This window comes from Daucus carota, chromosome 5 (genome assembly GCF_001625215.2).
Source record: "Daucus carota subsp. sativus chromosome 5, DH1 v3.0, whole genome shotgun sequence".
NCBI lineage: Eukaryota > Viridiplantae > Streptophyta > Magnoliopsida > Apiales > Apiaceae > Daucus > Daucus carota.
In genome coordinates this window covers 33,842,369-33,864,152 of record NC_030385.2, presented here as the reverse complement: position 1 = coordinate 33,864,152, position 21,784 = coordinate 33,842,369, and the positions used below count along the sequence as shown (strand labels likewise).

General features: G+C 35.4%; 3 protein-coding genes across 5 annotated transcripts; 2 read left to right on the top strand and 1 right to left on the bottom strand.

The window, feature by feature from the left end:
- The first annotated feature begins 199 nt into the window (after positions 1-199).
- LOC108219789 (protein LOW PSII ACCUMULATION 1, chloroplastic) lies at positions 200-6,720 on the top strand. 2 transcript variants are annotated; one of them, XM_017393306.2, is made up of 9 exons: positions 201-547; positions 1,580-1,683; positions 2,666-2,801; positions 3,016-3,247; positions 3,342-3,499; positions 4,771-4,956; positions 5,181-5,281; positions 5,405-5,501; positions 6,373-6,720. In XM_017393306.2, the coding sequence occupies exons 1-9, from the start codon at positions 323-325 to the stop codon at positions 6,445-6,447; spliced, it is 1,314 nt and encodes a 437-aa protein (XP_017248795.1). In that variant the 5' UTR covers positions 201-322; the 3' UTR covers positions 6,448-6,720. The 2 variants fall into 2 exon arrangements, 1 of the variants encoding a protein (XP_017248795.1); XR_001806614.2 differs by lacking the exon at positions 6,373-6,720 and having other exon boundaries at positions 200-547; positions 5,185-5,281.
- Positions 6,721-8,391: 1,671 nt separating this feature from the next.
- On the top strand, positions 8,392-8,727 carry LOC108221627 (rapid alkalinization factor). The gene has a single exon (XM_017395493.1). The coding sequence runs from the start codon at positions 8,392-8,394 to the stop codon at positions 8,725-8,727; it is 336 nt and encodes a 111-aa protein (XP_017250982.1).
- Positions 8,728-16,544: 7,817 nt separating this feature from the next.
- On the bottom strand, positions 16,545-20,534 carry LOC108221107 (palmitoyl-acyl carrier protein thioesterase, chloroplastic). Of its 2 annotated transcripts, none has more exons than XM_017395008.2 (7): positions 20,403-20,534; positions 18,650-19,227; positions 18,337-18,470; positions 17,658-17,771; positions 17,175-17,346; positions 16,993-17,061; positions 16,545-16,895 (listed from the first exon to the last, which is right to left on the bottom strand). In XM_017395008.2, exons 2-7 carry the CDS (start codon positions 19,133-19,135, stop codon positions 16,665-16,667), a joined length of 1,206 nt encoding a protein of 401 aa, XP_017250497.1. In that variant the 5' UTR covers positions 19,136-19,227; positions 20,403-20,534; the 3' UTR covers positions 16,545-16,664. The 2 variants fall into 2 exon arrangements, with proteins under 2 accessions (XP_017250497.1, XP_063950850.1); XM_064094780.1 differs by having other exon boundaries at positions 20,339-20,501.
- Between the last annotated feature and the right edge of the window lie 1,250 nt (positions 20,535-21,784).

Below are 21,784 nucleotides of genomic sequence, written 5' to 3'. Positions count from 1 at the left end.
CGCATTTATCAACTCTTATTTTTGAATTGCAAAAAACACTATGAGACCCGTAATTTATTCTAATTTTTATTCTGATATTTAATTGGAGACAAAATTTCACCACATATCTTAAAATTATGACTAATATTATAATATTCCCGAAATAGGACTATCCTGCCATTTACAACAAAACATTTTATATAGTATTTTTTACAAAAAACATGCTATCCAACGTTGGATTTGAACGCGGTGGATACTGGATAGAGAAGGTCCAGAGTGATGAACGAAAATGAGGTGAACTGAACCCAAAGGATAAACAAAACAGCTTCATATCCAAGTGGCCATGGCCTTAGCAATCACTCCTCCTTATAGCTTCAGCTTCACTACACGCTCATTCAAATCATCGTTTACAACAACATCATTGGTTTCTTACAAGAACCCCATATTAAATTTGTCATCAAACAGGCCTTCTTCAACGTGTTTCTCCTCCTCTTCCTCCTCTGAAATTACTTCGGAGACGGCAGAATCGTGTGTCAATTTGGGTCTCTCCCTCTTTTCCAGAGGACGGGTAACCCTTTATCTCTAATTTTACACACACTCACACACTTGCTTGTTTTGTTTCGATAGTGATTACTTGTATCTATAGTGTATGTCATTAATTATAGTTGTGAATCTTTAATAAATTAGTACCCATTTATTAGTCACATTGATTGAATAATTTTTCCTTTAGTAAACTAAGAGCTTCTATCAATCAATGAAATTTTATACGTCTGAGGCTATGAACTTAAAGAGTTTATTCTGTTTGTATATCGATTCTTGATTTGTAGTTTAATATGGGTTTCTATAGGGGTAGAAAAAGGCGCTTTAGCGCCTTAAGTTTTAAGTTGGTACTTGATGTCGTAGATTTTGATAGCAATTGTTTTAAGAGATTTGTTTCTGCTTAATGTTACGCTTGTTAGTTCTGTTGAAGTTCTTAAAATTCTTCATCTGACATTGACTTGCATTGTTCTCCTCTGACTTTGAAAACTCCTATTGAACTCTCTGACTCTTAAAATGATCAAATATTCAGATAATATCATTATAGTCATGTGTTAATTAATGTATTAAATTTATTTTACATTCGGTTGTGTCGGGTTGTTTTGAGTTCTAACCCATAGACGTAATTATGCAAAATATATTAAGTATCTCTGAATTCAGCAACATTGATTTTTTAAAATAGACTTGTCATTTAAGAAGTTTTGACATCCCCTTTTATGGTTCAGTGGGATTTATTATCATATAATTTCTTTTGATTGGCTTGACACTATTAAATTTTCTTTTCAAATTCTTAGTGAGAATAACAGCTCTTAGGCTGTTAAAAAATTGAATGAGAAGGAATTAGCTGATAGAGTGTAAAAATAAATATGATTCCCAAATCAGCCAAGTAACAATAGCCGTTTTGTTATAAAAATTGATATGCTGATAATTTTAAGAAGAATCTGTTTGGTAAAAAATAGTTTATTTTTCATAAATTTGCATAGTTGGACTGCCAGTGTTGCTGATCTGATATGTATCATCATGACCGGAAGCATTATTTATGTCCATTTATATTAATTCCTAGGTTAATGATGCCCTCAGTCAGTTTGAAACAGCACTTACTTTAAATCCGAATTCTGTGGAGGCTCAAGCTGCACTTTATAACAAAGCCTGTTGTCATGCCTACAGGTAACTACTGTTATTTTGCAGCTTTATACATGTCCAACATGTAAATTCGTATGCGAGAAGTTGAATGGCTATGATCAGTACCATAATTAAAAACCTTTTAACCTTTACAAAACACCATTACAAAACCAATTCTCTTCACAGCTATCATAATCGTAAAAAGTTAAATTTTCCATCATCTGCTGTATGTCCAGATTCCAGATACAAGTTACATATGCATATATGCCAATGGTGCATAGTTTTAAAATGCTATGTTTTATTCCTCGGCGAATTAGAATGCTCCGCTTGAAATAACTGTTAGTAATTGGAACCAGCTAGTGATTAATGATTATACACTTAACAATATTACTCTCTGATCTTTTCCGATAAACTTTTACTAAGGACCTGGATAACATACAGAGAAGTTGCTTAAGGGATGAAATATATGACAATGCTAGCTGGGTGAACAAATATATTGTCCAGTGTACTTATATATTACTATACATGATATCGCAAGAACCATACAAGAGGGGATTCTCGCTTTTCATTTATAGTATTTTAAATCGTAACATTCCTGTACAAATGTTTGTTTCCTGTATAATTTATGTCTCTGCTTGTAAAATTTATAGCTATCTACACTTTTAGCACTGTTTGGTTGTACGATTTTACCGTGTGTTCTCCTAGACAATGCACATACTGACAGAGTACTTACAGATTTACATTGAGCAACAACTAGCAGAGCATGTATTGATTGTGATCTTGTGTATTAGTAAAGAAAGAGAGAATCAGAATAAATACAAAAGCATCAGCTCACCTCTAACTCACTAACTAACTAACTAACTTTCATGGTAAAACCAGAATGAATCGAACCTACATATTTATAATACTACCCTAAATATCTAATTATATTTACATTGAGTAAGATGTTTGACTGTGTATCTCAATAGTACTGTTCACAAATTTATTATTGTTATCTTTTTATTTTTATATATCTTTTTCGAGGTAGAGGGGAAGGAAAGAAAGCAGCCGAGTGTCTCCGGACTGCTCTGAAAGAATTTGACCTCAAGTTTGGAACTATTCTTAATGATCCAGATTTAGCCTCCTTCAGAGCTTCACCCGAATTTAAGGAAATGCAAGAAGAGGTTTGTAGAATTCCTCATTTTATTTAAAGACTGTATAAAAATGTGAACAAATTTTAATTGGATCAGAAGTTTTCAATTCATTGATTATCGGGTAATTTTGAGTAACCTCTGAAACAAAGTATTAACGAAGTTTACTGAATGTTCAAAAAGTTCAGTCAACCACAGTCCTGACTTCATATTATATAGATCATTAATATTTATCGTTTCTGTGCAGGCTAGGCTGGGTGGGGAAGATATAGGTAATAGTTTCCGAAGAGATCTGAAACTCATAAGTGAAGTCCAAGCTCCATTTCGGGGTGTTAGAAGGTTCTTCTATGTGGCATTCACTGCAGCCGCTGGAATCTCTCTCTTCTTGACTATACCTAGGCTTATACTTGCAATCAAAGGGGATGATGGAGCTCCTGATATCATGCCAACTGCCGGAAATGCTGCCATCAATATCGGAGGTAGACTGTGATCCACTTAGCTGCAATTCTTTGTGATATTACCAGACTCTTTGTTTCTTAAAATGACTAATATCTTAAACCAGTCAAATTGCAGGTATTGTGGTCTTTGTAGCATTGATTTTGTGGGAAAACAAGAAAGAGGAGGAACAACTTACACAAATATCACGAGACGAAACTTTATCAAGGTTGCCTTTGCGCCTTTCTACTAGTCGAGTTGTCGAACTCGTTCAGTTACGAGACACTACCAGACCTGTTAGTACCAACACTAATCTATGAATATTTGAGTTGCTTGCGGTCTTATATACTGAAATTCCATATTCCTCAATTGTTTGGAAATATGTGCATCTCCCAATCATCAACCAATAATTTTAAGCTGCTATATAATGCTAACTATTGTCTATTGACACACACTTAGTTATAGAATTGGCTCTTGATTGTAGTAAGAACTGTATTAAGGTGAACAACAGATTTGAGCTTAACATTCATGAAATCTTTTCATTAGAATCAGCAAATCCCTAGGACTTTCCATATTATTTTTTTTCTGAGGAACTTCTGAGAGAAGTTAGTTCGATGGTCTACTAGGGGTGATATTACGTAAGTCCATGCCTTTATGTGCACTCGTTATGCTCATGACTGTTTTTTTCCTCATTTTCCATGCGGGTTTTATATCAAAGTGGCCAATCATTACACTTAAATGTGTCACTTAAACCGCCCTTCCCCTTGTGAGTTGGCTCCCTGTCTTGTTTTCATCACCAGCTACAGACTACTGCTGGATCATGCCAGTGTGGTACTGAGACTCATTATACGTATAAGCCTAGAATCGTTAATAGAATTGACTTCAATCTCCGTTCTGTTCCAACAAAGCCTACAGTCGAATGTTTACAACGCTATAGGTCAATAGATTTGTACACGGTATAAGACTTCTTATTATTCATTCTTACTGATTTCTCTCTGGACGGCTTCTTGTCTTGTATTTCTCACCAGCCACAACCTGTCCACTTTGACAGTGGGGCTTTCTATACCTATAGACCCACACTTCTATGAGGTCTCATAGTATTTTAAAAGTTTAAGCGCCGCTGCAGATTTTACTTAATTTAGTCTTCTCTACCCAAATACTTTCACTCAATTGTTTTAACTAGCACCCAACACCAATAGGGGACACTGGATACCCAAACCCCAAAATTCTGAAATCTATCTTCAAGGCTCAGCCTGCCAGATATCCATCCATATAGGTAAAAGAACATATAGGGTTTGACCCTAACCAATTCTAGTCTCACTTGTACAGTCATTGTGCAAAGACATGTCCTCTGTTTGAGGAAGTTAACATTGAGCAAGAAATTATTTATTCATATAAGTTGGCGAATGATAACAATACGAACTGGAATTTTTTGTTAGCAACTATTTACTATATGCAGCCTGCTATTCTGTGTAATTTTGTTTTCAATCTTAAAGCTACAGTGTACAATTTTGCTCCAACTCGTGTTCTCAACTTTTTATGGTCTAAATAATATATATATATATAGGTTATATTGGCGGGAAAGAAAGAAACTGTCTCATCTGCAATCCAGAAGGCTGAAAGATACAGAACTGAGCTCCTGAGACGAGGCGTGCTTCTGGTTCCTGTGATATGGGGTGAAAATAGAGAACCGATATTGGAAAAGAAAGGCTTTGGTACCAAGAAAGCACCTGCCTCTCTTCCTTCTATTGGGGTAAGACAATAGAACTCTCATTTTAACGGTAACAGTCCTAAACCATTGTAAGGTCGAAAAAGAGTATTCCTAAATACAAAAGGACACATGCTTTTACAAGTGTATGCTGCTGACAGCATAACACTTTTATAGAAGATTACATTGTAAAAGTGACACCTTAAAAAAAATGTTCAAATTTTTGGACAACCTCTGACACTGGACATCGTTTATTGACATAATGGTAGGAAGATTTTGAGAAGCGAGCTCAGTCAATTACAACCAAATCAAAATTAAAAGCTGAAATTCGTTTTAAGGCTGAGGTGGTATCTCCCTCTGAGTGGGAAAGGTCAGTCTTACTTTGTTTTATCAGCAAAAGGATTTTGAACTTGACTAGCTTCTAAATATATTTTTTCCAACTTTCAAGTTAATCTTAGTGAATCAAAATTATAAATGTTTGGAAAATAATCAGGTGGATAAGAGAGCAACAAATGTCTGAAGGAGTTACTCCTGGTGAGGATGTGTACATTTTACTGCGTTTAGATGGCCGAGTCCGACGATCTGGAAGAGTAAGTGCTTCATGTATAAATGCTTCGGCTACATGTTTCTCCTCTTTCGTCGTCTTTCCCAGCTGTTTGTTGATCAACATAAATTCAAGTAATATTTAAATTGGAAAAGAATGGCATTGTGGAAAATTATCTAGGTATGATTAATACATTCAAACATACAACTTCAATACGATACACATACATGCGTGAATATAATAATGGGAAAAGAGTTTCTGTAGTTCAGGAAAGAAATCTTTTCTATATATTTGTCTTTATTACTTTATTTTACATATTAATAATACAACCATACAGATGTTAATATTTTGCCAATATTATAATGTATATGAATTTTTATTTCATTAACATAATGTAGTACATTCGTATGATGATATTAGTTTCTTTTATTATTTGGGTGAATAGATAAATTGTTGTATTTATATTATAAATTAATTTTGTTGCAAGTCATTATATTTGGTGAAAATTTGTATATTCGCTTATTCCCGTATGATATTTACATCCGTATGGTTAGATCATTAAAAAAATGAAAAATTATGGATTTTCAAGCCACACTAATAGAGAAGTTCTCTATTGTGATCTTTATAACATATATAACTACGGGGTTAGACAGAGTTCCAAACAGGCATAATACGTAATTTGAACCTTTTAACCTTAACGCACTTTCGAGTTGAGCAAACAGTTTCTGTAGTACTTTTCCTGGCATATTTACCGGGATTAAGTTCACATTGTAAAACCTCATATTTTCCTGGCATAGAGGATTTTCTCAAGAAAAAAAATCCAAGTCATAAGAGTTGATGTAGCATAGATCTTTTTAAGATTTTCAACATCAGTAATATACAGACTAATTTTGTTCATTGGTTCTTTAATTTTTCAGGGTATGCCTGACTGGCAACAAATTGTAGAAGAATTGCCACCAATGGATGCATTGCTAAGCAAACTTGAAAGGTGACGTGAATGTGACCTTGGACTTCTTCACATAATTGTGACCCGGGACAGTTTCATTCTCTCCTTTCTCCGCACATCTGTCTTAGAGTTACCGTCTACCATCACTTTGTGTAAGAGAAGGAATAAACACAAGTTCATACTTTAAAGCACACTACTCTTAGTTCACCAATGTTCATCTAAACATGTATATAATACATCTATGTTGTACACTTTTGAAAACACTCAAAATTATGGAAACAATGCAATGAAGAGCACATGAACAAATTAGACCCGACAACCTAGCAATCTGTAACCATCTTTTTAGTTTGGTGCTGAATTTTGATACCCCAGGCCATACTAGGAGATTGTAAACTAGATTCTAGACTAAACATCGGCTTCTGGAACTAAGTAGTTGGGTTTGGTATTCTTTCCCGTATGAAAAAGGAAAATCTTGATTGATTAATCATGTTGTACTATAAATAACTAGATTAGCTTTATCTAACCTGACTATACATTAGTAATCCAACAAACTTTGGTACCATTTTATATAAGCAACTTGACGACGGTGCTGTTTTATACAGTTGACTACACAAATTTGTATATATTAAAATCGATTACACATTTTCAATTATTTAAACGCGAGATTTGGCTTGTATGATGTATTACTAATTGATATAGAAATGATGGTTGGTAAGAGGGAACGCGTGATGCATACAATTGAAATGAAGTTGAACAAGTCGTCGAATGAAATGATAAAAAGTTGTTATATTTTCTTCATATATCCATCTCTTTAGTAGGTTTTGAAAGAGTCATTGCAGCTAATTTTGTATGGCAGTCAGAAATCAAAACGCACGAGACCTGAAACAAATTCACCACTACAATAATAATACCAAGAACTTTCTTTGAATATAGCGCCGCTTCACACACTTGTATTTGTTTTTTCCAGAGTCTTTGTGTTAGGTGTTGTAATCATTTTTATTTATATATAAGCTATGTCATCATGTGTTTTCAGATTAGTACATGAGGAGCTACTATATAGGGGCCGTTTGGCTGAGCTTAAAATAAGTGCTTCTGGCTTAAAATAAAAAAGTGAAGTAGAAGTTAGAAGTTAGTTAAGACTTATAAGTGATTAAAGTGTTTGGCAAAAAAGTAGAAGTCATGAAACAAAAGCTAGGAATCGTAACTTTTTTTAAGTGCTTCTCGACTTTTTACACAAACGGTACGAATAAGTGCTTTCAACTTAAAAGTCCGGAAGCGAGGCTTAAAAGCCCCACCAAACACCCACATAATTTCCTCAGCTTATTCTTCCCTGTTTATATTATTTATTTATTGATAAACTATTACATAATGTTTTTCGTCAATCTTTTTAATCAACTCTCACAAGTCTTCTGTAAATCTGAATGATAAATAAAGCCTATCGATCACAATCAAACCAGAACAAATTTATAATTTAATAGTACTAATTATGAAGAGCAGTAAATAATTTTTCTGTGTCGGTATTATATTTTATTTCGCGAACCAAATTATCACATATTCAGTCCTACATACAAAACACGATATATTTCGGTCTGAATTATTTTGGTCTCATTTTTGACTGAAATATTCTTTCGTAAAAAAAAGAGCAAAATCTCATAAAAACATAAATTATATTCGTTCCTACCAACAAAAAATCATTATAATTCATCGACTCCGTTTATTATACTGTACACCTAAAATAACAGAGTACATCTTTGTCCGTGTACATTGTTTCGAGTGGCGTTCTTATCTGATAAAATGAATTAAGGTTAAACTGGAGTGGCAATTTGGTAATAAGTAATAACTCTACCTAATGCCAAAACCAATACCAAAATATATCCACGACTACAACTAGTTTAAAAGGCCTCTAGACAGCTAATTATCCCGTCAAATATTAAACAACAGAGCATTTGAGTTTCAAAGCTAGAGAAGAGAACCAAAAACAACTTCAAAAATGGCAAATTCCTCTGGCTTTCTTCTGATCATCTTATGTGCCCTTTTGGTGTCGACAACCGTGTCATCCACCGCGAGTGGCTACGACTGGATGGACATAAAACAGGGGTGCAAAGGGTCCATAGCAGAGTGCATGGGCGTGGGAGAAGAGTTCGAGATGGATTCTGAGAGCAACAGACGCATATTAGCCACCAGCAACTACATAAGCTACGCGGCTCTGCAGAAAAACAATGTTCCTTGTTCAAAGAGAGGTGCTTCATACTACAACTGCAAACAAGGTGCTGAAGCTAACCCCTATAACCGTGGCTGCAGCTCCATTACACGTTGCAGGAGTTGAATTTCCCCCTCTTTGTTTGTCTTGCATGTATGATTAGCGAATCAAATGATTATTATCATGATAATTAATATGTTGCCGTATTGTTGAACATGACATGTTTATTTTTGAAAAGTTATTAATATCTTGAATTGCTGATTTGTAAATGAGATTGTTTGTCTTTACAACTTTTAATAAGAATTTTTTTTAGACACTAAAGTTCATCAATTACTATTTATTGAACTTTGACATACTAATTATCTTCATTATTTTGAATTCATTATATTTTATACGTAAAATTAGAATTTCAACTTGTGTTTCCAATAGGATTTAAGGTAACTTTATTTCAGACAAGAATCAATCTGTTATATAATTCCACGAGTTAACAATCCCCGTCGAGACAGCACTCATCCTCTCGATCTTAGTTTCATCCAAATCCAAAATCGATCTTAGTTTCATCCAAAATCTTAATAAGTTGTTAAACACATTTCATTTTCATTTGTGTTCAACTGACAAGTGACAAGCATATACTTAACATTTCGATGAAGAATGAAGTAAACTTTCACAATAATATTACTTTATGCTTCAAACTGTGACAAAAGCAAAACACACTTCCCGTGAGTTTGTCTAACTGTTTAATCTTGGCCAATATTGTACAACTTATAAATGATAAAGGAGAGATATGAACCGATTCTGTCCTTTGGGTTTTGTTCAAAATTAGAAATATTTGGTGAGGCTATTTGTGGTCATCAGAAGAAATTGAAATTAAGAACTGGTAATCAATATCATCCTGGAACATCTATATTTTTTTGTGAAACAGTCTGCAATGGTGCTGTTGCCCTGAGATTCTGAGAGTTCTTTGTGGAACCTAATAGTTGTGTACCCCTGAGCCCTGGCGTTCCATATATGTTTCAATTCAAGCCATTTGACGAGCTATCAAAGTGAGTAGATAACAATTCTTTTTATTAACTTGAAACGGCTCTACAAAATCAAGATATAAAACCATATAATTGCCCCTTGACGACCAACTTTTACACGCAACAGATTTGGGATCAGGTTTAGGCAGACATCCGTAAGAGAAAGTCCAATAGTGGTGCTAAAAGTGGTGTTATATTTATAATATAGCATCCAAGCAAAAAATCTCGCTCCAATGAGCTGTTAAACATGAACGTAAAATAGCAAAATGCTATATATAGTGTTAAATATAGAACCAAGTATGGATGTTACTATAATTGTCACTTAAGCATGTAAGTGGGAAAATCAATATTGAAAGTAATATTGACAAATAAAGTAATGCCTTTAAAGATTTGATGAGTGAAACTTAGCTATATCTAGATAGTTTGGTGCTATTCCAAATCTACCCATTGGTGTAGAAGTTCTATTTAACATGACAAGTCACTTTTTGATTTCAGAATATAGCAATAGCAAAATGTATATTAACGCCGCTATTGGACTTGCTCTAGGGCTGATCTCAGTTTTACATCCCGCAACTTCTGCAGACCACTGCAGACGAAGAGGATGTCCTAATTAAACTGACTGATCAATGTCATTAGTACCATATATTCCGTTTTGGTTCGAACTAATATTATAATTAGTCTACTAGGCTTCCAGACTTCGGCAATATCTTGGGAGATATTGAACAGCAGAGCTTTTGAATTACAAAGCTAGAGAAGAGAAACATAAACAACAACTGATTCTTCAACAAATAATGGCAATTTTTTCCAGCTTACTTCTGATCATTATATGTTCTCCATTGACCATTGTATCATTCTCAGCGAGCAGCCACTGAGTGGATGAAGTTGAAACAAGGATGCAAAGGCTCACAAAGCTGAGTGCATGGCTGTAGGAGAAGAGTTTGAAATGGTTTCTGAGAGCAATAAACGCCGTTCTCCATATTCATGCCGCAACTACATAAGCTCTGCAGAAGAATAATGTTCAATGTTTAAAGAGAGGTGCACAATACTATAATTGCAAACATGCATGGTGCTCACTGCTCAAGGCTGATGCTAATAACCCAACTCTATAATTTAATATATTTTAAATATTAATTAAAATTTATATTTGATTACATAAAGGTGAAAGCAATAATAATAAACTTTGATTTCTATATTATATTTCTTGTCAGAGACTAGGTAACTTCTTATTCTTATTATACTGAGACCAAGACTGTTTGGCTAATTTTATATTTCAGAATCAAGCCTTATTTATGAAGAAAAATACATAAAATTCTATTTTTGTGAACTAATTTTTTCTTTTTTTTTTTTCGTCGAATAGCGAATACGACACATATCTATTTAACTTTGATATCTAAAAAATAATTAAAACAATATATTTTTTCATAAAAATTGAAAACTTATTTTTCAAATGGAGAGATTGCCCGACGGGCCCATTATTGATTTGATATATATTTTTGAAAGACATAATCGTATTGTTGAAGATGCCGACCAATTATACGGAACATGGCATGTTCCCCTTGAATTTGTAAATTATATAATCGGACAGCTGGAAGGTGCGCAGAAGTCTCTCCTCTCTGTTTAAAAGGCAGCAATCTCTTCTGTTAAATCACTAAACCCTAGGAAGTTAAAGGAAGAAGCTCCTTTCCTCTCCGCCGCTGCACAAGTTATTTTCTCCCCAGAGAAAATACACTTTTACTGCAGTTGCTTTACTTCCATATACACATAAATAAAAGAAGAAGAAATGGCTCCATCTAAGCTCATCTCTGCTTTTGTCACTCAACAAATCTCTTTCCTTACCAGGTAACAGGAATTTACTATTACATATATACGCGTTATTCTGGGGACATGCACACACGAAGAGTGTAATTATGTGATCAGGATTTTCCGACCTGTGTTCATGTCACACACTAACAACAACTTTTAAATTGGACGGAGTATTTTTATTATCTCCAATTTAATAAGTGTGTGTCTAGAAAGACTCTTATGTGATTAAGTGCAATTATAATGTTTGAGATTAAATTTGTGATTATATATATGTGTAGGAGGGGATATGCATCGAGGAGTGGAGTGGCGTCGGTGATGTCGAAGAAAGGAGGAGAAGAGACGAGTGCGAGCAACTCGTGGATTCCAGATCCGGTGACTGGTTACTATAGGCCGGAAGGCAAAGGTAACGAGGTTGACGCGGCTGAGCTGAGGGAGATGCTTCTCAGGAATAAAACTAGAAGAAACTAGCTTGCTTCTTAACTTTGTTTCTTCACTTATCTTATACTCCTATGTACTCATTAGAGTTTGAGGTTGTTTCTCTATTTCGATATTCTGTTGAAATTATATGAATTGCTCTCAAGTTAAATAATAAAATCATATTTATCGATAACTCTCTGGTAGTTAGCCGATTTTTTCTTAACGAATAAGTGGTACTTTATTTGTTTTTGACGCAATATGTAAAGCAATTGATCCAACTGCTTGGCTGAAAATATAGCCCCAGGCAAGAAATTTTGCGTTACGACAGCTCCTCATTCTCACTATTCTCGAAAGAAGCGCATTCTCATTTCTCACTATTCTCGAAAAAAGCGCGAACAGCGTATTCTTCAATTTATGATTTTAATAGTAATAAAAATAATACTCCCTCCCTTTTCATTAATCAACACCGACTACAAATAATAAATTTATGAAATGGAATTACTTAAGCTGCGCTCCAGTCCCCACCACAACGTGTCAACTCCCGAGCAATAGATTCCTACCATCAGGCAAAATCATGTGTCTCGTTCATTGTGTCTCCCCGTTTTTGTTGCAGGAGTAGCAGTTATTCTTAAATAATTGTTCTTACTGGGGCGGTGCAAAAAATTGTTCAATACTCTTTCTTCATAATTTTTCTTTGTCGAACGGTCTTCAAAAGTTCAAATGTAATTTGCAAATTCCTGTTTCATTTGCTGATCGTAATTATCTAAGAGCATCTCCAAGAGTTGAAAACTGTTAGTTAAAAATCTTATGTGTCATCCTATGTGTCATTCGGGCGGGCCGGTGCGGTTCGGGCCGGTTCAACCGGTTTTCGAACCGCCACCGGTGGAACCGTGACCGGCCCGGATAGGCTGGCGGTCCGGTCCGTGCCGGGCCGGGCTGAAGAGATTGGAACCGGAACCGTGTTGAGCAGGTTATGCGGTTAAGCGGGTTATACGGGTTACACGGTCTGCGGTTCACGGTTCAGGTGCGGCGGTTTAGACAGACTACAGTCACATACTGGTACTGCCATAGTGGACCCGTGCTCATTGCTCAATGATTGTGTTTATTTTTGTTTTATAGTACAGACAGTGTGTGAACGATGATTGGTGAATTGGTGATCATTGCCTTGTGTTCTTTTTTGTTTTTTCAGTGCAAGTGTTCTGTTTTTTCTGTTTTTAATTTTGGAATGTAATTGTTTAATTTAATTAATAAATAAATGATAAAAAGAGGGCGGCACCTCTTAGAAATTTTATAAATTGGAAAAAAGTTTTACAAATAATGTGAGAGGACTCCTCTCTAAAAAAATCAACGGAACAAACCGCTTATACAAACTAAATAAAGAAATACATAACGAAAGAAATTTTTTATTTATTCTTGTTCATTTGCCGAATTGCCGCCTTCGGACGACGAAGTATCCATCAACATCCAAGGATCTTCTTCACCGTCCGAGTCATCTTCTTGAAGTCCTTGTTGTCTTTTAGCAGCTTGGTCCCAATCTTTTTTACAAACGCAAATCTTTACCGCATCTGGCGCGAGACTTGATCTTTTCTCATCCAAAACTCTTCTACCTGCACTAAAAGCCGACTCCGATGCAATTGTAGAGGCAGGGACTACTAATACGTCCCTTGCAATTTTAGCTAAAACTGGAAATTGTATCTCATGACTTCTCCACCATGTTAATATTTCAAAATCTTCGTCTAATTCATAGTTATAAGAAAAAAATTCTCTAAGCATAGCAGTAGAAGCCGAAGCTACAGGAGCAGACGTAGTAGAAATTCTAACCTTTTGTTTTTTAGTTATTATTCCTAACATTTTACTATTAAATCTATTTGAAGAACTTGTCTTTGGTGGTATAGCGGTTTCAGTACTTGGAAGGTACATGTCTATAAGACGATGCAATAAATTGAGACAATTAGTAACATATAAAACATGATCATATGAAACTCCTAACACCTTATAATAATGTTCTAACATGTTTTCTAAACCTTCTTGTCTAACACCGGGATCAAGTAGGCATGCAATACCATAAATATATGGGAAATCTGTAAAATATTCAATCCATTTCACTTTCATATCATAAATAATGTTACTAAAATGTCGATCTTCTTCATATTCACGTAAAGTGGTAACAATACTAACACATTCAATAATAACTTGATGCACATTCGGTTCATAAACATATGAAAAAACTTTAGTAGCATGTGCATAGCAATCAAGAATATCACGTACAGTAATAGCCAATCGCCAATCCAATTCGGTAATTAAACCATCCTCGTATTGGTTGTTAGGGTCCGAATTATATAATTCAGTGATGACAACCTTATATTTAATCGCTTTATTTAATAACTTATGCGTTGAATTCCACCGTGTAGGTGTGTCGATACCCCATTTTTCAGCTCTTAAACCATTATCCTTACACAATTTCTTATATCTAGCTCGGAATAAACTTGCAATACGTAAGTACTTAACCATTTTCCTAATTGGGTCTAATAATTTTGTTAATTGTGAGATACCTTGTTGAGCCGACAAATTTATGATGTGAGCACAACATCTAACGTGTAAGAATTGACCATCTAAAACTAAAGGAATCTCGGACCTAATATAATCTATGCATTTTTTATTAGCAGAAGCATTATCTAAAGAAATTGTGAATACCTTGTTAAACAAATTGAATTCGTTAATTGTGTCTAATATCCTTTGTTTAATATTATATCCGGAGTGCGACTCGTCCATTACATCGAAAGTAATAATTCTTTTTTCTATCACATAATTAGAATCTATCCAATGAACGGTAACACATATATAAGGCTCACCTTGACTAGAAGTCCAACAATCACTAGTAAGCGAGACCATGCCATTAAAAGTACGAAAGAATTCAATTAATTCTCCCCTAGCAAGATAATATTGTTTTTGGGTGTATCGTTTAAGGGTGTTTCTTGGGATTTTCCTAAAAGCCGGATTTATTGAATTTCTCATCATGTGTTCTAAGTTAGGGCTTTCACCATGTGAAAAAGGTAACTCATCTAATGTAACATAAGTAGCAAAATCATTAATCATTTTTTCTCTATTATAATGGAACGGCATACCTCCACCGGGATTTGAAGACATGAAACTACCGATTTGTGTTTGTTGTGAAGACGATCCCCCGCGTGCTTCTCCACTTTCGTGGCTTGCTTTCGTAATATTATGCTTTTCCACTAAGTGGCGATTAAGAGTACCCGTGCCACCTCCTTTTTGCATGCTAAAAGGTTCGGGATTTTTTCCAAGTTGTATACAAATTTCACAATGCACATTAATTCGTGTTGGATCATCCGTCGGGTGTCTCGAAAAATAATTCCATACGTGTGACTTTAAATTCTTTTTACGAGCCGCGCCACTGCCACTAGCACCGCTCCCGCTAGCACCTAAATCACAAAAAACGCACATTAATTATAAACTTAATCAAATTAAATTATAAAACTAACGATTATTACATTTTATAAATTTTTAACAGTTTATAAATTTCAACAGTTTATAAATTTCAAAAAATAACAGTTTATAAATTTCAAAAAATAACAGTTTATAAATTTCAAAAAACTAACAGTTTATTCAAAATCATGTAAAAACTAATATATAATTAAAATGAAATCAAATTAAAGTATAATTTAAATTTGAAAACTAAAATAGATTAAAACAAAATAGAATTATTATGAAAAAATCGAACATACCTTCGCCGTCGCCGGGGTGTGCAGCAGCAGGTACGGGTGGAGGTCTTCGGGGCGGCGGCATGACCGGACTTTGAGTAGAATCTTGAGAGGATAACGTACCCCGACCTTCTTCCATAATTAAGACAGAAAATATTAACCGAAACAAAAGTACCCCTCGCCGGATTTTGTGCCGGAAAAGCTTGAATTATGCCGGAAAAGCTTGAGCAGTTGGGAACTTGGGAGTTGTGAATTCAGAGTGAAAATAAGAAGTAACAACAGTGTGTAGGTGAAAAACGGAGAATGAGAAAGTAGCAGGAGAATGAGAAACGGAGAATGAGAAAGTAACAGTGTGTCGTGAACAATGGAGGTGGAGGTGCTCGACTGCTCGGTATTTATAAGAGGTGGAGGTGGCTTCTAGCCGTTGTCTCCAACGGCATTCTTGCAGCCTTGCAGCAGTCTCCAGTGTTGCAGCCTTGCAGGTTACCGTTGGATGGAGCAGAGGCGAGCAGGAAGGAGCAGTGCAGTAGCAGAGTAGCAGGTGAACGTTGGGGAGGGGTGGGTTGACGGGTTGGCGGGTTGGCGGGCTGAACGGTTCGAACGGTTACACGGTTACGCGGGTCTGGGCGGTTCGGCGGGTTAGGCGGGCTGAGCGGTTCGAGCGGTTCGGCGGGTTGGCGGGTCTGCACGGTTCGAGCGGTTTTGGCGGGTTGGAACGGTTTTTGCGGGCCGGTTTGTCACGGTTTGCGAATCACAGATGTTGGAACCGTAACCGGCTCGTCTGACGACCACGATTCGGGCCGGTTCGTGCCGGTTTGAACCGGCACGTGAAAAAACGAGCTAAACGACGGTTCGGTCCGGTTCGGGCCGAGCCAAACCGCCCGTTTGGCCGGCTCTAGCTAAAAGGCATACATTTCCTCTATTCTTCCAAAGAATATAGGGCGATTGTAGTTTTGTAGCATAAAATGAATCTAAGCCAGCGTGATATCAAAATTTCAAACTCTATGGAATTTTACAAGTATACTATACTATTATGACACATCTATACTGTTACAAATAATTCCTTTGCACTTCCAGCTCACCCAAGCTCCCATATGAGTACTCAGTAGGCGCGCTTGGGCCTCCACTTTGTTCTTCCCTTCATAATATCAGCGCCATCCTTGAGCCGGAGCAGATGTTGGCACTCAACTTCTCCGCAGCTAGCAAAACCATCCATTCCTTCTTGCAAAACAGAAGTAAGGGAATCAAGCACATTGTCCCATTTACACTCCTTTTTGTACTCCAAAGTCATGCTCTCAAGCTCATGACTCTTCATGACTTGCTGCGGTGCACTCTGAAGGATCAACACATTATCCATCAGATTATAAGTTTACAGATAAAACATAGGACTACTTTGGAAATAATTGAAAGTTTGATATGCCTAAACATACCTGAAGTATCCAGCCAACATATTTAACATTGTTGACATGCTGGTTGACATCCAAATCACTCCAACTTGGCTACACAAATTTGGATTAATTCAATAAACAAAACAAAATCGAAGCAGTAAGAAATGTGATACATTTATCATCATATCCATAATGATTATGATGGATGCGTACAGGAAACTTACTGTTAGACCGGGCTGAATATAAGCTGCATTGCTGTCAGTTAGTTTCGGTAATTTTCTTGTATCTTCATCTACAGCATGAGGTGCGTCAACAAAATAAGTTCCCAATTCAGCTCGAACTTCATCTGGAAGCTTGGACAACTTCCTTGTCTGTTTGTTCATCGTTACATAACAACTGTAGTCAACAAATCAGAAGATCCAGTCCATGAGTAATTACCATTAATAACAATATCATATGTACTGATAGTTTGAAAAAACTGCATAACATAACAATATTCCATTATTCCTGAATGTAGTTGAATTTCTCTTGGCAGATTTATTCAAGAATATATGAAATTATAAAGCATGGCATACATAATTGGAAGAGGCCCTTGAAAGCATTGGAAAGGCAAATACAAGTTGCTGCTCCTCAAAAAATGATAAGATGTGTGGAATGTTTTTATAAGAAAAGATTGCACAAGCAACTTAAACACCACAAAATCTGACCTGGAAGCTTTAGTCAGTATTTCCCCTGTACCATAGTCTTTGAAAACCCAATCACGACGAACACAATTCTTCCCTGATGCAGCTATCCAGGTATCTACTTGAACAACATCTCCCCTGCAATCAATTTAAGTACAGGTTTTAGAAGCAGACATATAAACAAGTAACTTTCCAAGTCATGAATATTATCAGGATAAGTTTCTCTGCATTATCAAGTTAAATGCTGCAATATGTATTAGTGAAAATATTATCAGGTACAAGTAACAGAAGGAAATTTATTGTTCAGAATTCAGAAATAAAGTTATAAATTGTGGTCTGTGAATGTAACTGCCAGTTCAGCACATGATTTGCAGGAAGTATTAAACCAATCTCTCCACTGGTGGTATGAATCCCTGTTTTTCAGCTCTCTTGTTGTACAAACATTTTTTTTGTATTTCTTGTGTTGAACTCGAAAAAAGGACTATCCTGCATAGATTGTCTAACATTCTTACAAAAATGAGGATACTGTTACTGAATAGTCATCTGCGACTTCTTTAACCCCGATTTATGGTAAAACATATTTCACCGAAGTTTAACTATAACAATCAGATCCATCCTTAGTGCGACTCATGAAAGTTATCAATAAGATACGTTCTTGAAGAAACTGTGATGGAAGATGCCATGGAAACAATTATTGGCTTACCAAGTAGGATATCGATTAATCACAATCTGCATTTTGGTGACCACCCATATCAGGTTCCTTTTACACATCTCAGGCGTGGAACCAAAACCATCACCCAGTAGCCCCACATGCTTCAAATGGTTAATACCTGTCTCCTGCAGAAAAGATATTTATAAATTAAGTATTTAACACTACAGGTTTGTGATAGGATAAATAATTAAAATATAGTATCAATCGCCCAATTTGACATCACATTAATAATTTTGTTAGGTATATGAACAGCACAAAAGTTGTCACCCGCGAAGCATAAGATGAGTAATAGGCTGATACCGACCTGCAAATGGTTCATCAGTGTCTCCACAGATACAGTCATATCAGCACCTATTTCATAGGAACGGATTGAAAAGTTTTGACGGAATATTAACCCATCATTAACAATTCGCCCCAAACCAAATGGGTCACCAAGCATGTCCAGCCTCTTTGGCTTCCAATCAAGCACTGTCTTTTGCTTCTCTGCTGTCAAGAAAATGGATGTGATCACTGCGAGAAGCATGTTCCAGTCGGGTATCTCCTTAATAAATGCTCTTGGCGGAGGTGAACAAGATATTATATCATCACACTTGAGGCCGTCCATCACAACAATTCTGGTACCGTTTAACTTTGGCACAGATTGTGCACTAGCCCTGACCTGCAAAATCTTTAAAGTAACACTTCTTTGACTGATTCTGCGTGTATTTGCACTTGCATAAAGGCCTCCAACATTTACACCAGGCTTGACACTGGAGGCATCAGATACTGGAGAAATGGAGAAGAGTGCCATGGCTATCTATATAACCTCACTAAAATAAGTGTAAATTCTTGATCGAATGAATTTAAAAGAAATTCACTGAATGATCAGAATTACCGCCTCTCCTGCATGAAGTGAAAATTTACGGATCAGATACTTGTGGTCTTTCTTATACAAAATAAAATAACATATAGCTTAAAAATTATAGACAATAACCTCATATACTAATCCAAAGAAAACAAATATATATGGGTTTCACTTTTCTGCTTATCCTAACCAGTATTTTCTACAGGAACTCTCAGATTAAATATTATTTAACTGAAAGAATGCACTGATAGACGATTGCTAATACCAGATCTACACCATCTACAAGCAATCTCTTTGAAGAGGATTGTTTTTTCAGTGCAAAAAGGTCTAGCAGAACAGCATGTTACTTGTTTGAATTTGTTCTCAGTGTTATCATTTAGTACGACTTTTTGATTAAGGTTTATAGAAATTGAAGACATAAAAATAAAATATTTAATCCATTGATGGGAAACACCTCTGGCCTCTATTTACTTGTTAGAATGTTTATATATCCCGGTAATGATGCTTTTAGAGAACCTTTCACTTGATATGATTTATACTTCAAGTTTGACGAAGAATGTGAGTTCGATTCACTCAAAATGAACCGATCACTTAACACTATTTACGAAGATAAGACGCTGTCGAAGCGCATGTACTGTATGAATTTAAAACATTACTACATGTTACTTGTTAGAAAAACATTATTACATGTTACTTGTTAGAATGTTAATATATCCCGGTAATGATGCTTTTAGAGAACCTTTCAAGTTTGACGAAGAATGTGAGTTCGATTCACTCAAAATGAACAGTGTAACATCTAACATCTCAAGCCCATAACTTAACATATACCATTTAGAGATACCATTTATAACATAACATCTCAAGCCCATAACTTAACATATACCATTTAGAGATACCATTGATAACATAACTTAATGCATACAGGACCCAACAACCGGCCCAAAAGAGCAAATAAGTATATATTAGTTATTTGTTTGCCCTTATAAAGGCCCAATTACTCATTATCTAATCGATGTGGTATGTACAATTACCCGATAAAATCTGATATGAGGTAAAGCCAACAAAGCAAAAACCAACTATACAATTCCAATTTAATTAATTCCATACAATAAAATATATTTTTTTTTTAATATTGCATACGCAGCATACCTTGAAGCAGAGGGGCAGAATAAAAAATCAGTGGCAATACAGAAAGGGAAGCGCTTGCGCATACCTTGAAGCAGCAGCTCGATGGAATTTAGGAAGTAAAGGAAAATGCAGATTCACGTGAAAGAACTGCGAGAAATTTGGAGAGATGGAGAAATGATAAGAGGTGTGAGATTTGCGTTTTGAAGAGAGCTTAAAGAGACTATTTATAGGAAGCCTAGCCGCTACCTACTGTACTCCCGCCCTTTTTCACTTTTTACCTATTTTCTTTTGCTCATTAAGAGCATCTCCAACGGTGTTGGCTATAATCGTTGGTTAAATTGGACTTCTAAGACGTTTTGTAAAATTTGCTGAACCTGTAAGACATTTCGCTTCAATGGTATTGGCTATATTGATTGGCTATAATTTAAAGATAGTATGTTATTAATATTTTAGATTGTTAAAATAGAATATATCAGTTCAATATGGTAATAAATGATGTGCAATCTTCCTACAGATTTATTACAGACCTGTAGAGGTTCGACAAATTTAGTCATCCATAAGAATTTGGCTAAATTTATAGACAACAGGCCACTATGGTTGGAGTGTGAACTTTTGAAGTGGTTGGCTAAATTTTTTATTTTTGGCATGACAACTCACCTTTTAGCTAAGGGGTCTTCATGGTTGGAGATGCTCTAAGAGCATCTCCAACGGCGTTGGCTATAATCGTTGGCTAAATTGGACCTGTAAGACATTATGTAAAATTTGCTGAACCTGTAAGACATTTTGCTACAATGGTACTGGCTATATTGGTTGGCTATAATTTAAAAATAGTATGTTATTAATATTTTAAATTGTTAAAATAGAATATATCAGTTCAATATAGTAATAAATGATGTACAATCTTCCTACAGATTTTCTTACAGACCTGTAAAGGTTCGACAAATGTAGCCATCCATAGGAGGTTGGCTAAATTTATAGACAACAGCTCATCATGGTTGGAGTTGAGTTTTTAGAGCTGTTGGCTAATCTTTTTATTTTAAGTATGCCAACTCATCTTTTAGCCAAGGGCTTTAGATGGTTGGAGATGCTCTAAGTGGGTGTTTTCACTTTTAAGTTTGAAGTAGTTTATTCATATCACTTATAAGTTAGTTTTTTATTTATGAGTGGAAATCCGATTATTTGAAAATTCTCATTTTAAAAATTCTCAACTTTTTATTTACCCAAACACATTAATAAAAATTATTTTTGTTCATAAATAATAATTTACTGGTAATTTTTCAAAACTACCATTTTTTCTAAGTTTTTTTTTACAGATTTATTATCTTTTGAAAATATTTGCAAAAATACTAATTTTTTAAAAAATATTTACGAAAATACAATCTGCAACTGGATACAATCAGATGCAATTTCAGTTAATTGATCATTGCAAAGCATGAGTTGCAAGTATAATTGCATCTGGTTGTAATG